We start from the raw sequence: 16607 nt of genomic DNA, 5'->3' as shown, positions 1-16607 counted from the left end.
TTTACTCCCAATAGTGCTTGCTTGAGTAACGATGATTCTGCCTTCCTTGCTCCAAATGAACGCTCTTTTCTTCTCTTGAATTCTTCCACCAGCAGCAGCCGTCCTTTACTTCTCAGATCCACTTCTTTCCTTCAATTCTATACATCACTAAAGTTGTCATGCTTTTCAGACAAAATTTGCATCACTAAAGCTGACATGCTTTTCAGCCAGAGATGAAGAAATAAAATCATATCACCTTTTGCCCTGTTTCTTCTTCTTTTGTTCCAAATGACTCCAAAGTACCTAAACACTCAAAAGCAACCATAAGATACATATTTTACAAGAAAACTTAACAAAGAAAGCATAAACAATAGATAAATATTAAGGTATTTTAGACACCTATCACCATACAGGTCTCGAACCTGCGACCTTCGCGTTATTAGCACGACGCTCTAACCAACTGAGCTAATGGGCCATTATTGATATCAAGGTGTCTTATAATGAACATTTTATTTTCTTTTCTATTGATGTTTTTCATGGGAACAAGTTTTGCAAAAACTCATGGGAACGTGTTTGTTAAAAAATGTCGGACTAGGTGATGAGAGGCTACTTATCCAATCATAGCTTGAGTCATAACAATTCTAGCAGGTTGATTTAGCTTCTTACTCTTCCAGGCCGCTAATCGCCCAAAAGTTTCCATCTCTATTCCACTTAATGAAAGAGGAATCCTAGATATTTATTCATTTTGGGACTAAATTGAGCGTCCAGAGAATGTCATCAAGCCTTAGTTTTTTCAGCAAAGGAAGTCGGGAGCAATGTAGTCAATATCATATTTCGATGAATATCGGACAAGGACCGAGACACTATATTTCCGTGAATATTGATGAAATATCAGCAAATATCGGATAAACACAGAAACTGATATTATCGGCTATATCTCGGTCGAGATTAATTACATTGGTCAGGAATAGAAGAGAAGTAGATTACATGGCAAACCTTCAAATTATATTTATGATTGAGCAACATGTTTGGTTTATTTAAAAAAAAAAATATGGCGCATGCATGTCTCGAACCTGCGATCTCTTCAGATTATGTTTATGATTGAGCAACATGTTTGGTTTATGATTGAGCAACATGTTTGGTTTCTTTTAAAAAAAGTTATGTTTATGATTGAGCAAAAAAATAAATATGGCCAATGCAGGTCTCGTACCTGCGACCTTCGCGTTATTAGCACGACGCTCTAACCAACTGAGCTAATGGGCCGCAACTGATATCAAGGTGTCCTATAATCAAGATATAATCAAATCTTCATTCTCTTTTCTTGTTTTGGAAAAAATATTGGCTCTTCAGGGATAAGGATTTATAGGCTTAAAGCTGTAGTCTAGACAAGAGTTGGCATTTTTTTTTATTTTCTACATGGATACATGCCAATAATCAGGACAACACACATAACCTCTCAAGGGGAAATAAAGAGGACACTAAAACCAATAAGTAAAAACAAGACAAATAATATCTACTTATTACTGTCCATCCATTCACATAATTTCAATGATATCAACAAATTTTACATTCTGCGCCCGAATTATAAAGAGGGAACAACACAAGGAAAATGTAAATATGTATAGATACTTTTTTTGGATAAAACATAAAATTTAGAAATCTTCACTTGTACTTCTCCATTATCCTCCGTGCTTCTTCCAAAGAGTGCTCATCCGTAGTGGTAGTCGTCGTTCCTCCACCACCTCCTCTTGGACCTTCATCCTTGTTTAAGTCTATGTATACAAAATATATGAGCCCCACCATGGCCTATTAACAAAACATAATGTTTTTGTTACTATTACAATGAGTAACTTCAGCTTCCAAAGTTCTACAAATTAAAAATATCTTTCAGTTCTTTTGTCAAAAACTTAACAAAATTATCAAAAACTTATTTCCCAAGGTATCTACTACCTTTAGGGAGCTTTCCTAACATGTTACAATTCTTAAAATAAACTTTTAGATTATTCTACAATCACCCTAATTAATAAATCCGAAAATAAATTATTATTCTACGAAAATTATCATTAATAAAATACAAATAACAATATGAAAACCATAAATTTAGTTTCTATAAATCTCCCTTCATCGCACACTAAGATAAAATTATAGATTTTTTCATAATCTTTTACCAAAACTTTTCAAATGCTAGAAAAACTGATAATAAAACAAAGTTTTATTCTTGAATATATTTACAAGATAATGCATGATGAAAATAACAAAGTTTTATTATGTGGGTTGTTTTTGTGTCGGAAAAATGCTTTTAGAATCTATAATCTTCTAACATGCAAAATTTAAGAGGAGGGGAGGAGTTAGAAAGTTAAATTGGCAACTAGTTTTGCTGGGATAAGCTCTCATTAGAAGATTGTTAAATTCTTGCCACTTTGGTTATACTCTCACAACAACTCGCTATTGGTTATACTATCAGACAAAATTAACACATTTTACTATGTATATATACTAGAGTAAAGTTAACACATTTTACTATGTATGTATACTAGATTATAACTCGTTACTGAGTTATTGTTACCCTCTAATGTGACTTTGCTAACTCTTTCAATGACTATCATTCTTTTGAATTTGCAGGCCAGATATATACCATTAGTTAACAGACCTTGCAGTACATAATCCTTGTATTACATTTGAGTAAGACTATTTTGATGTCTGACATGAATATTGAATTTTAATTTTGAGATGTTACATAAGTAACTACACTCTATTTATAATTTTTATCATTATGATTTGTAGTTTCTTGTTTTAACATTTTGGATCCTCAATCTTTTTCTATGTTACAATAAATAATCAACTATTGTTTTCCGATACTTTGTTGGACATTTTTTTTGGTGAGTCCATTTGGTTTTGTTATTTGAAACATTTTCTCAGTTAAACTCCGATACAGTTAAAAACATTTTTTCATAAATTCGGCCTTACCTTTAATTTAAAATTGGAAAAATGAATATCTCCCACCCATGTAGTATTGTTGATTTTAAGTTTGATAAAAAAATAAAAATGTGAGTGGATCCCTCCTCTAAATTAATATGCGATGTAAAGATATGTTATTGGGATGAGGACCCTTTGTTTGCGTATAGTCGCGTATTTAGTTCCCCGATAATTTGCTCCTGACTAAAATAAGAAAGTAGTGCATTACACTCCTTTCTGAACACAACATAACAACAACAACAACAACAACAACAAAAAAAAAAATTTGAAGCCCACAACATATCAATTGTTTGGCCATCTAGGATTTAATTTGAACTTTTTGGGTAAAAATATAAAGAGATTTGTAATCCTTACACAATATTTATACACACCACCAATTCATACATGATTTTGACTTTTTTGAATTACTTTAGAACCTGATACATAACCTCTGGAAAAAAGTACGAAATCTCAAAATTTATTAGGTAATTTTTGAAAATTTAAGTTGTCATTCCCTGTTTTTTTTTGTTGGTTCAACAACACGTTTCTTATCAATGTCCTTCCATGTACCGTGTAGTTATCCAAACTTAAAAATTATTTGGATCTTACGAATTTAGGTGTCTAAAATATTACAATTTGTTCACTGAGACAATACTTGCCTAAATGCTTGTTATAATGCATTTCAGGACATCACACGTTAATTATCAACAATATACAACTTATTTTACGTGAGTCACAATCTATCATTCATTCAAACAAGTATGGCACACTTGACAAAGGTCGGTAACTGTCATCAACATGAAAACTTCTCTATCCTTCAAGGGTAGTCAACCGACCCACACCACCCACAAAAGCAAATTGCTTGTTGTTTAGATGATTTACAGACTTGTGTTGTCTACAATATCATATATATCGAAGCATGTATGATATTTTAGACAATCGAACAAATACTTTACATTTTTAAGAATCAGAAGTTGGTTGTATACACATTTGGTAGTAAGAAAACTTCAACAAACAAATAGTCGTGGAAGTTACGTTTACAAAGCCTACAAAAAAATTAAAAACACTAAATCAGTTTCAGATGACATTTCACCAATCCATAAGGAACAATATCCAGAAATTTAAACTTTACTTAAACAAAGAAATTGTCATATATTCCAAAATGAATGAAATGCAAAATCTGGACTTCAGTGAATATAGTGGTTTAAGAATTTCGGTCAAATTTTTCAGAAGTTGCAAAACTCAAGTTAGATTTTGTGAACAACATTGTAAATTCATAAAGTTGCTACTTAATTTTAACTTATCATAAGTGGTTACAGCTCCTTGACATCTAGCGGACAAAGCCCCAAGCTTTCTCTTATTTCAAACATAAAAATCATATTGACTAATATGTGCAAATGCCTTTTCAGGAACATATGGTTACAATTTATTAGCATTAAGTATCATCTTCCCTGGAAAATGATGGTGACGAACAATAATTAGATCTTACTTTCCTTATCTTACAAAATCTAAGTGGAAATGTATATTTCATTACCTTTCTGCTTGAATAGAAGTATAAACCCCGCTTTGGTAAAAGTAAAGGTGATGAAATATGCAGCTCCACTTAAAGTTTATAAGATAAGGAAAGAAAGATCTTGTTATTCTTCATTACCATCATATTCCAGGGAAAATGATACTCAGTGCTAATGAAGTGTGATCGTTTGTTCCTGAAAAGACATTTGCATATATCAGTCAATATGATTTTTATGTTTGAAATAAGAGAAACCTTAAAGCTTTGTCAGCGAGATGTTAAGGAGCTGTAAACACTTATGATAAATTAAAATTAAGTAGTAACTTAATGAATTTACAATGTTGTTCACAAAATCTAACTTGCAACTTCTGAAAAATTTGACCGAAAATTTTAAACCGTTGTATTCACTGAAATCCAGATTTTGTATTTCATTTATTTTGGAATACATAAAAATTTCTTTGTTTAATTAGCTTTTAAATTTGTGGATATTGTTCCTTACGGATTTATGCCATCCGAAACTGATTTAGTATCTCTAATTTTTGTTGTAGGCTTTGAAAAGGTAACTTCCGCGGCTATTTGTTTGTTGAAGGTTTCTTACAACCAAATGTGTATACAACCAACCTCTGATTCTTAAATTTGATCTAGCATTTCGCTAGAGTATCGGCTCCTAAATTAAATGTTTTCTTTTTATGAATTACACTTCCACTGTCTAATATTCCTAAGCCATTAAGTAGACTTAGGAATATCTTTACATCGCATATTAATTTAGAGGAAGGATCCACTCTCATTTGTATTTTTTGTCAAACTTAAAATCAACGATACTACATGGGTGGGGATGTTCACTCTGCCAATTTCAAATTAAAGGTAAGGCCGAATTTATGAAAAAATGTTTTTAACTGTCGGAGTTTAATTGAGAAAATGTTTCAAATAACAAAACCAAATGGACTCACCAAAAAAAAATGTCCAACAAAGTATCAGACAACTATAGTTGATTACTTATGTAACATAGAAAAAGTTTGAGCATCCAAAATGTTAAAATAAGCTACAAATCATAATGATAAAAATTATAAATCGAGTGTAGTTACTTATGTAACATCTCAGAATTAAAATTCACTATTCACGTCAGACATCAAAATAGTCTTACTCAAATGTAATACAATGATTATGTACTGCAAGGTCTATTAACCAATGGTATATATCTGGTCTGCAAATTCAAAAGAACGATAGTCATTGAAGGAGTGAGTAAAGTCACCTTAGAGGGTAACAATAACCCAATAACGAGTTATATTCTAGTATACATACATAGTAAAATGTGTTAACTTTACTCTTGTATATATACATAGTAGAGTATATATATACATAATAGAGAGCTTATCCCAGCAAAACTAGTTGCCAATTTAACTTACTAACTCCTCCCCTCCTCTTAACCTCTGCATGTTAGAAGATCATAGATTCTAAAATCATTTTGCCGACTCAAAAACAACCCACATAATAAAACTTTGTTATTTTCATCATGCATTATCTTGTAAATATATTCAAGAATAAAACTTTGTTTTATTATCAGTTTTTTTAGCATTTGAGAAGTTTTGGTAAAAGATTATGAAAAAATCTATAATTTTATCTTAGTTTGTGATGAAGGGAGATTTATAGAAACTAAATTTATGGTTTTCATATTGTTATTTGTAATTTATTAATGATAATTTTCGTAGAAAAATAATTTATTTTCGGATTTATTAATTAGGGTGATTGTAGAATAATCTAAAAGTTTATTTTAAGAATTTTAACATGTTAGGAAAGCTCCCTAAAGGTAGTAGATACCTTGGGAAATAAGTTTTTGATAACAAGGTAGTAGATACCTTGGGAAATATGGTTTGGAATTTAAGTGGAAATAGAAATTAGGTACTTATTGATAATATCTTGATAATATTTTCGGTTTTGGAATTTAATGATAATATCTAAAGACATCATGTGATAATCCATTGTTAACAGACTCCGTTATGTGCGTGATTTATCACAAGAGGTTTCAAGTGGTGTTATGCAGGTTATTGAAGACAAGCGAAGATTTGAAGACGACGAAGTTTTTGTTATTAGTTTTCGTATCTTGTGAATTGTGTGCATAAACCTTGACCGGGTGGGATCCAACTAGAATCGGTTTATCTTTGATTGATTTGATTGATTAGTTGTGTGAGATCGACATCACCTTATAGTATCTCTTTGAGATCTATATTGATTGATTGCAAATCTATAATTTTATTATTTCGGTAATCAAAGGATAGATTGATCTAATCAGACAAAGGAGTTTATTAGATTAAACAGAAGAGCCTTTGTCAACGACTGATAATATCGTTGAATAGAGTGTTTACCAAATAGATTTATCACTTACTCTTTGGAATACGATCTAAAGGATTGGTGATTCACGTGCGTGACTCTAGAAGTCGAAGGTGTATGGATACTGAGGAAACTAAGTAGCTAGGGGTAGTCTGCTTGGTCTTAACTTTACGAAGTTGTTATTAGACTTTGTATAGTGGCTTAATCTGATAGTATTCAAAACTGGACAAGGTCTCGGGGTTTTTCTGTATTTGCGAATTCCTCGTTAACAAAATCTTGTTGTGCCATTTACTTTATTTTTTCGCATTATATAATTGTTTATTATAATTAAAGTAAATTTCACTTGTACGTTAATCCGTAACACTTGATATTGATCATATATAGTTTTGTTAATTATTGAACCTATTATCAAGTGATCACTTCGTTGTCGTATCGTATCGATCTCGAATCCATAGTCAATCACACAAGTGATTTTTGTTGTTGTATTGTCTCGATCTCGTATCCATAGACGATCACATAAAGTGTGTACCGAAGTTGTTGTATTGTATCGACTTAGTACATAGACGATCACACTTTGTAAAGGACTTATATGTTGATAAATAAAAGATTATGGTATATTTGGGCACCCTCGTCTTTTCATACTCTTATCTTGCAAATATGAGTGACAGTTTCTTTATCAAATAACACATTCAACATATCCAAATTCCAACTACAAGTTTCATGCATAATAAGTTGGTCAACAGTTTTAAGAGCCATAAAATATTGGGGAAACCAATTCTGACCTACTAGGGATCCACCTATCATCCATATAGAGATTCTCCTACCATCTCCAAACTCCCAGCGATACTGCTCCTTAATAATGTCTAAACATGCATATATCCCTTTCCAAACCCATGAGTCATTCTTACTAGAGCATGAAGAGAATTATTATTTGGGAAGAAAAAAATTCTGATGAATACTACCGGACCTATCTATGAGCTTTTTCGACATATATAGGAAAAACAACCGGGTGATGATAGGTCACTGATCCAAGTATGGCTTGAGTCATAACAATTGTAACAGGCTAATTTAGCTTCTTACACTTCCAGGACGCTAGAGATGTCAACGACACTTAACGAAATGGATAGTGGCTCATCCGCTATCATTACGTTTAAAATTAACGGGTATCCGATATCCCTTAAGTTCCAACGGAAATCTGAACTTCAATTACGATTCTGTTACGTTGGACTTATCGGGTATCAGATATTTTTTCGATAAAATTCGATATGTCACAGAACACAGAACAAGTTATAAATCCTTCCACACAAACAAGTTCTAAATCCAAGAACATCAGTTCTAAATCCATACCAGTGATACCACACAAAATAAATACATACAGATGTTCCATATGGACCAAATTATATGTTCAGATGTTCTTGCATAAGAAAAAACAATCAAAGAAACTCCATGTTCTTGCAAAAGAAAATACAAAGAAACTCCATCTCCATGTGTTGCAGCTTGTAGTGCAACTGCCAACTGCAAATGCATTCCTTAGTCCTTCCTGAATCCTTACTTCTTACTCATTAGTCCTTAACTTCTGCATTTTCAAACAAAAATCAAAAATGTTAGTTAAGCTGGCAACGGAAGTGCAATAAATATAAAAGGAAATAAAATATTAAGATGAAAGGAAAGTTACCAGTAGTACAACTATCACTGTCACTGAGACTGAGATCTGGCAGCCAATCACCCAAGCAAAGCAATGCTTGAACAAGTTCTGGAGCTAATGAACTCCTATGAGATGTGAGAACCTACCACCAACACTAAACATTGATTCTGATTCTACACTTGTCACTGGAACACCCAATACATATCTTGCAATGTTTGAGAGAGTTGGGTACTTAGGAGCATGATTCTTCCACCAACTTAAGATATCTAAAAAAGCGGGGGTCTAACAACACCACCCAATATTTCGTTTGGCAATCTGAATAGACAAACTCCAATATACTTTCAAGAGAATCAACTAGAAAGTTAGACTCAATCTATAAAAAGTATATCAAAGAGTTTTGTATCTCTATCTCTTGATTCAATCCGCAATCAGCAAATAGGGATTTGCGAGCCCGACTGAATATAAGAGGATTAACTTGAACGGTACCAAAGACCAATGTTCAAGTGTCAATCAATTCACTCAACAACCCTAAAGCCGGATACAAGAACTGATTGATCTTAACGCACAACCTGTGATATTTCTATTATATAAATAAAATATAATGCGGAAAAGAAATAACACAGACACCAGATTTTGTTAACGAGGAAACTGCAAATGCAGAAAAACCTCGGGACCTAGTCCAGAATAAACACACACTGAATATAAGCTGTTACACCAATTTCCTACTACCTATTCGGACTAGATGTAATACCTTCTTCAGCACTTGTAGAACTCCTAGCAGAATACTGATTCTCTTTAGAAATTCTTCACACAAATCTTCTAGCAGAACCCTAGGCTCTCTTTAGAAGATACCACAACACGATTGATACAATTCGATATTTTGCTTTCACAAAACACCGGTTTGATTTCTCTTTAGATGTAAATCAAGGTTTTGCAAATTTTGTGTTTATTTTGATAAAAACAATTACTAGGTAAAAGTAATATCAAAACAAACGTGTAGATTAGGTATTATTATACTCTTCAAATAAAGGAAGAGAAACCTAATTATTCTACCACAAGAACAACTAGAATAAATCTAGAGATATCTTGTTTAAAACTTCTCAAGGATTTTTACGAGATACCTCAAAAGAAGTTTTTCTTTCTAGTCTCCGATTTCGACTAACAAGTGTTGGTATACGATCGGAAAATGAAATCTATCAAAACCTAGGGTTTATGATCAACAACTCTTGAATGGTTTTATATCAGAAGAGAAAACCTTAGAATAGACAAGAGGTGAAAACCCTATATTACAAGTTGTATGATCAATCACGAAGATTAAACCCAACTTGGCTTTATGATCCCTAATACAAAGACTTTTATCTCACTCTCGTTCACGAAGAACGGAAGACGCGGAAAACAACCTGCAAGCTTACGCCAATTTTCCAAAGGGATGAAAAACTTGTAAACTCACGAACTCCTTATTTATAATGAACAATAGCTTGGAAGCTAAGCAAGGCTCTTTTCCTTTTTCAATACTCTCCTAAAAAAGGGAGTCTTTCCTGAGTTACAACTCTTGCCAAAATAATTAAATAAATAATTAATTTAGCAAATTGTATTTTTGTGAATAAATCACAAATTAAATTAGGAAGGAATCACAAACAGTTTAATATGGCAATCAAAAATGTTTGGACCAATATCTATCTTGCCTAGATAAGGAAACATCACCAATTTGACCAAAAATGCATTTTAGTCACGTAATTGGGCCCAAGTCCGTGAACTGTTGCAAACAGCCCAAGAATTGTTTCCTACTAACGAACTGTAACAATCACAACAACACTTATAATTGTTACTTTAATAAATCACTCATAACTTCATCGTTATAACTCGGAATTGAGTGATTCTTGGCTCGTTGGATTCATAAGATCATTCACTATAACATGAGATTTTTTATAAGGATAAAGGTTATTGTCTCCAAGGTCATGAATCAAATAACCTCAAGTATATATACATAAATGTACATTTACTGTCATTGGAATTGTTCCATGGAGTGAGCATTAATCTTGATTGATTAGAAAGGTAGAATTGAACAAGAATCCAAATGAAATCAATCACATACCTTTGTTGATGAAGTACTTGTTGATGTCTTCTTGTAGTCTTCAATCTTCAATCTTCACCCTTTAAGGATAGCTTCGATTCAACTTCTTAGACCTAATCTATTCCGAAACTAACTTTAGTATGCTAAATAAAGAATGCATTTTGGCAACTAAAATTGACAACTAACTTGACATACCAATGCTAGTGGGTTCAACCGAGAAGTGCTCTAACAATATCAAACCTCAGTTCTTCAGTGGATGTGCCTTTAGGAAGAACTGGTTCTGCTAAGTATGTCTCCAACTCTGACTTCTGAACCTCAAACACATTTTTCCATCATAAAATCATCATAACCAAATTCATTTGATGTTGTTGTAGCTGCAGAGATCTCAATTCCATCTAAATTCATTCCACTATCAAAATAATCTGAAGATGTAGTGTTGGTTTCATAAGCACAGTAAAGAGCATTGAGTGAAAGCTGAAATTTTTTATAGTGACTTTGATAGTTTTGCACACCATGTACTCTCTTCAAAACAAATTCCACTCATCTAGACTTATACCTAGGATCTAAAATAACTCTAATGCCCGTTAAAGTGTTACTTTCTTTCCAATAGCTATCAAATTTTGACCTCATATTCTTGCCCATGTCTCTGATATACTCATGCTCACTTAATTCCCATGCCTTAATGCATTTATTAACTTCTTTCATCCTATTATAATACAAATTTGTTGTGGGATACTTAATCCCAGCAAATTTGGTTGAAATCACATCAAATAATTCCAAACATTCACATATATGTATTCCTTGTTGCCACTGCTGAGAAGTTGGTAGTATGTTGAAGTCATTTCCAAATCAGCTAGCCTAACAAAAGCTTGTCTCAAAAAAATTGCATCTTTAAGCATCTTAAAGGTGGAGTTCTACCTGGTATCCGCATCTAAACCAACAGACCTTGAAGCAGGAAGCTTAACTTGCGGAATAACACATTCAAATCTGTCTTTTCTAGCATGACTTGACTTGACATAATTCACGTACTCTCTAATTGCATTTATAAATGGAGCAGCTACTTTCATTCCACACAACACAATCAAGAGCAATACATGATTACTACACCTCATTTGGAACAAATCCCCATTAAGAACTAGAAAATCTTTGCTATCAAGCCATGACTTCATATTTGCCATCATAACATCATTGGATCTAGCATTCTCAGCAGCTACATCAAAAAGTTTATTATCTATGTTCCAATCTAGAGCTACTGATTTCACTACAGATGCTAGAACTTCTCCAGTATGTGATGATGACACTAAAATGTATGCTAGTGTTTTCTTAATCAGTTTCCACTCATCATCTATGTAATGCATTGTCACACAACAATAACCATCTTTTGTATGCTTACATGTTCACATATCTGTTGTTGAACTACATTTAGATGTAATTGTGTCAAATTGTTCTTGTAATTGCAGTTTGAACTCAGCTGTTAGTTTCATGATATCATCCCTAACTGTATTCCTAGTGTAAAGCTTAGCAGCAGGATTTAGAGACTTAACAAACTCTCTAAAATATGGATGCTCAACTATAGTGATTGGATAACCATGCTTAGCAATCATCTTGGCAACAAGTATCCTATTAGCATCAGCATCATACTTCCAATTAGCTAACTTAGTTTGTGCATTACCTGTTTTGATTGAAGTAATCTTTCTTTGTCCACGCTTATTCTCAGGATTTTCTCTGCAGGTAGCTGCATGGAATTTATCATCTTATTCCTCTGAATGAAAGAGGGATCCTAGATATTTACCGAAGTCAATCCCAAACTTGTCAAAATTAATCGACTATCCAGAGAGTGTCATAGGCCAAACTTCATATTATGTTTATGACTGAGCAGCATGTTTTGGTTTCTCAAGAAAAGAAAAAAAATCAATTATTTAAAACCTGGCCCATGCAGGTCTCGAACCTGCGACCTTCGCGTTATTAGCACAACGCTCTAACCAACTGAGCTAATGGGCCGCGACCGGCATGAAGGTCATGTCTTATAACAATCTCTTTATTTCCTTTTCTTTTGATGTATCCTCATGGGAAAATGTTTTCAAAAAGATATTGGCTCTTCAGGGATAAAGATTTATAGGCTTAAAGTTGTAGTCTAGACAAGAGTTGGCTTTTTTTTAATTTTCTGCATGGATATAGACATACGGTGGTCATGGGACTGTTACATGTCCATGATCAGGACAACACATAGGGAAAAAAAAAGACACTAGAACCAAGAAGTAAGAAAAAGATAAATAATTTCATTAATAATATCCGTCCATTCACATAATTTCAATGATATCAACAAGCTTTACATTGCACGGAATTATAAAGAGGGAACAAGAGAATGAAAATGTAAAATATGTATAGATGCCTTTTGAAAAAGAACATAAAAGTAAAAAAAATTCACTTGTACTTCTCCATTATCCTCCGTGCTTCTTCCAAAGAGTCCTCATCCGTAGTGGTAGTCGTCGTTCCTCCTCCACCTCCTCTTGGACCTTCGTCCTTGTTCAAGGCTATGTATACAAAATATATGATCCCCATCATGGCCTGTTAAAAAAAAGTAATGCTTTTGTTACTATTACAATGAGTAACTTCAGCCTCCAAAGTTATACAACTCTAAAAGATCTTTCAGTTCTTACATCATTATCATTTACCAACATCTAGAGGTAGTCTGAAGAATTTCATCTTTGGATGTGACAAATAATACCAGGTCGTATTGTCCTATAATCTCAAGAATTTCATCTTGATCGAATTTTTATGTGCACTACATGTTGCTCTTCTAAGCTCTGACTAATTCCCACAAGATATTGATGTGTATGGAACTAACATTACTCGATCCGATAGAATCATGATATTAATGCAAATCAATAAACACCTCATTAAACCATAATCAAATAAGACCACATGAATAATGATCATGCTTCCAACCTAATTAAAAAGAGGGAAGGCCGAGACAAAAGATAGAGAGATGCTCAATTGATGAAACGTTCAGTATATCAAGATTAGCCTGTCTGAGATGTTCAGTAATTCTAGTTTTTCTTATTTCTCAGTCATTTAGCATAATTATTTTTGCGAAGAATGGGTATTCTATTCTTCTAGACATGTTATTTTCACCAATGGTCCACCACTGGCTTATGTGCACATGATTTATGATAGTGGCATCACAACGCTAAATATGCTGACATGTACTAAATCTCATTCCACCAATCTTCTACGCAAAGACACCAATACTTCCCAACCAAAAAAATTGAGAACATTTCAATATATCCCAATATAGCAAATAGAAACTACCAATGACTCTATGAGCCCAGTGAAAGTAAGATGGTTTTGTAACTTCTGTTACTTCTGTACACGTAACAACCAAACAGAATCCAAGCATTTGCAGTATATAAGTGGCATAAACTAAAGGGAAAAAAAGAAAAAGAACCAAACAGCAGTAATCATGCAATTATCTGCCCAGCAACAAGATGTTATAATATACTAGTTGAGCAAAAAATCAAAACACTCAAAATCTCTATTGCAAAAGAAAATTAATATCATTCCTACTATGAGATCTTATTTATTAACTGTCAATGACCAACAATACTAGCATAGTTGAGACTGCAGAAAAAGATAAAATCATATGAACATACCAGCACAAAAGTGACCGTAGACAGCAAGGATTTGAGTACAAAGAGGGAAAGCGCTGCTGCTCCAACCGTAACGGAAATCTTAGCCACTGGCCTCGGAACAGAACTCTAAAGACAAAGACGTACATGATTATGAATAACACACACTCCATAAGATTAAACAGGGAAAAATTATAAATCAGTTGAAGTTATGCAAGTAGAAATTTGGAATATGGCAAAGTGATAATTGACATACAGGAACAAGATTGGTCCCAGCTTCAATGCCATCCTTGCCAACGCTCCATACTGTTTGAATAACTATCTCAAAGAATTTAAAGGTAGCAATAAGTGGATGTCAAACTAATAAACTGAAATATTTTTCTTGTTTTGATAAGACATACAAGAGTCCCACAAAAATGTTTCGCTAAGTTCTTGAAACTTTTACAGTATATCAATTATGAGCCATATGCCCATCCATCCTAGTTTTGTTTATCAACCCTTTCTTAACCCAATCACATAATAATCTACAGTAACTCTGTCAAGTAGAAAACAATAATAACATCAACTGTTAACTAGACTCCAACTTCCAAGGTTATATCCATATTCTGTAACGGAGTTTCCAAGAGGGAAACACACACAGTTGATAAATGGTCACAGCTCACAAATAACAACTATTTGCATACATGAAGCACAATCCAGACTTGGTCACTTGCCCTTAGTTGTTTTTTTCTTTAAGTGCGTTTGTAACTTGGTAGGGAAGAGTAGAAGCAGGAGTACTATCATTCAAAACAATTATAAAACTCAAGAGACAAAAACAGGTATCAGACTGGTCAACTGAAAATGTATTACCAATTATGAAATTCAATTGATGTATGCTGAAATCCTTAATTTCATGTTTTGGTTACACGCTATGTATACATTCTCAGTTTTTACAGAAAGTACGTCGCTAAATGACTGCCACAAGATAAAAAAATACAAGAAAAACAAGTTAAAGGGACACAGTCACAGCTACAGAATACTTTTATTTTTGGAGGTTTAGAATGGGGGTCTGCTTGTTTTTAAATTAGAGCAAAAATAAAAACAACAACATACAATGTTTGATGAGCATGGCACAATGGTTCTTTTAGAAAGGAGTACGTCAAGGAGACAAAAGATCAATTAAAAAGAATGAGGACTCCAAAGAAGAAAAATAAAGGTGGAGACACTTGAGTTTGAGGTTTTGAAGAAATTTAGGCATTTTGTCTTTTTTTTCTTTGTTCTTCTTTTAGTTATGAGTCTCTTGAGCTTTTTTGGCTTCTGGAGAAGTTATTTTTAGTTTCAATTAGTTTACAAGTTTTTGGGGTTTTCTGACCTCTTTTCTTGTAAACTTCTTCTGTAAATTTTGATATTTTTGACTTATCAAAAAAAAAATGGCACATTGGTAGCGCGTGTGCATTACATTATGCAATACGCAGCCCTAGCTAGTGTACTCGCCCACTTTCTTCTTCCCCTCTCCAAGACTTGGCCTAGGTTGATAAAAGGGTACATGCATGAAAACAACCACTGAATCCTACTTGACTACATATGAAAAGGGGATGGGAGATAACCATCCAGATAGGATTGATCTGGGCTTGCATAAGCACCAAGTATCCCGTATAACCCTTGAATTGTGTCCTCCCAATTTGGGTGGGATATCTCAGTTCCACCACTTCTCTTAATCAAATTTTAAACAATTTTAAAAGAAATTCATGTGATAATGGTCTCAGTTTCCGAACACTAATCACAACACAACACCATAATCAATTAGTTTTCAACAATCTAATTTAGCAGCTTAACATCTATTAATATTGTCTACACCATTTTACAGCATCTACCTCCTCCAAAACCCTAAATACACATTTGGCTTGATAAAGTACTAATGAAACATTGAGAGAGGAAGAGAAAGAAACTAGTGTACCTTTGTAAAATAGGTTGGATTGAGCTGCCACAATACTGAAATCGTTGGACTTCTTCTTACTTTGGCATCTAAGACGGATTGCTGAGGTTTTTATTGACGGACAAAACTGAGAATATAACTTAGGTGTTGCTGAATTGAATCCTCCTTGCCGAGGAAACCAGGTCTTGGGTTGGGGAGAACAGAGAAGAAGGGATTGATGATGAAGCGACATTTTTTCTTCTTCTTTTCCTTGGACAGGATAATAAGTCTAAAAGTCGTACATAACGGGGGGGAGACGGGGTTTGCGGAATGGGTGACCCAAGAGTGCAAAATGAGTGAAAATGGCTGAATTTGGGTAAAATTAGTCAAAATTGGGCTTCATAACCAACTCGGCTGGGTGTCAAATTGCACACCCATGCTTCAAGCTGGCTCCACCCCAGAATGGAGAGATAATAATAATCTGGAGGACAGACTCAATTAAAAACAAGATAATTTATAGAGTTGTAGATGGTGGATTTTCGACAAGGGCTAAAATCGTGAACTCATAATTATACGAAGCTCTGATCCAGCAA

At 33.5% G+C, this 16607-nt stretch overlaps 2 protein-coding genes and 3 non-coding genes across 6 annotated transcripts; all 5 read right to left on the bottom strand.

The window, feature by feature from the left end:
* Positions 1-379: 379 nt before the first annotated feature.
* On the bottom strand, positions 380-454 carry TRNAI-AAU. The gene has a single exon. It is a non-coding gene; the product is annotated as a tRNA-Ile (tRNA).
* A 714-nt stretch (positions 455-1168) lies between these two features.
* On the bottom strand, positions 1169-1242 carry TRNAI-AAU. The gene has a single exon. It is a non-coding gene; the product is annotated as a tRNA-Ile (tRNA).
* Positions 1243-11405: 10163 nt separating this feature from the next.
* Positions 11406-12244, bottom strand: LOC113294448 (zinc finger BED domain-containing protein RICESLEEPER 2-like). The gene is made up of 2 exons (XM_026542839.1): positions 12164-12244; positions 11406-11813 (listed from the first exon to the last, which is right to left on the bottom strand). Exons 1-2 carry the CDS (start codon positions 12242-12244, stop codon positions 11406-11408), a joined length of 489 nt encoding a protein of 162 aa, XP_026398624.1.
* Positions 12245-12418: 174 nt separating this feature from the next.
* Positions 12419-12492, bottom strand: TRNAI-AAU. Its single transcript has one exon. It is a non-coding gene; the product is annotated as a tRNA-Ile (tRNA).
* Positions 12493-12750: 258 nt separating this feature from the next.
* LOC113296826 lies at positions 12751-16360 on the bottom strand. 2 transcript variants are annotated; one of them, XM_026545179.1, is made up of 4 exons: positions 16057-16360; positions 14377-14426; positions 14145-14249; positions 12751-13059 (listed from the first exon to the last, which is right to left on the bottom strand). In XM_026545179.1, the coding sequence occupies exons 1-4, from the start codon at positions 16265-16267 to the stop codon at positions 12916-12918; spliced, it is 510 nt and encodes a 169-aa protein (XP_026400964.1). In that variant the 5' UTR covers positions 16268-16360; the 3' UTR covers positions 12751-12915. The 2 variants fall into 2 exon arrangements, with proteins under 2 accessions (XP_026400964.1, XP_026400963.1); XM_026545178.1 differs by having other exon boundaries at positions 14377-14438; positions 16057-16354.
* Between the last annotated feature and the right edge of the window lie 247 nt (positions 16361-16607).

This window comes from Papaver somniferum, chromosome 7, assembly GCF_003573695.1.
Source record: "Papaver somniferum cultivar HN1 chromosome 7, ASM357369v1, whole genome shotgun sequence".
NCBI classification, from domain to species: Eukaryota; Viridiplantae; Streptophyta; class Magnoliopsida; order Ranunculales; family Papaveraceae; genus Papaver; species Papaver somniferum.
This window is presented reverse-complemented; position numbering and strand designations above follow the sequence as displayed.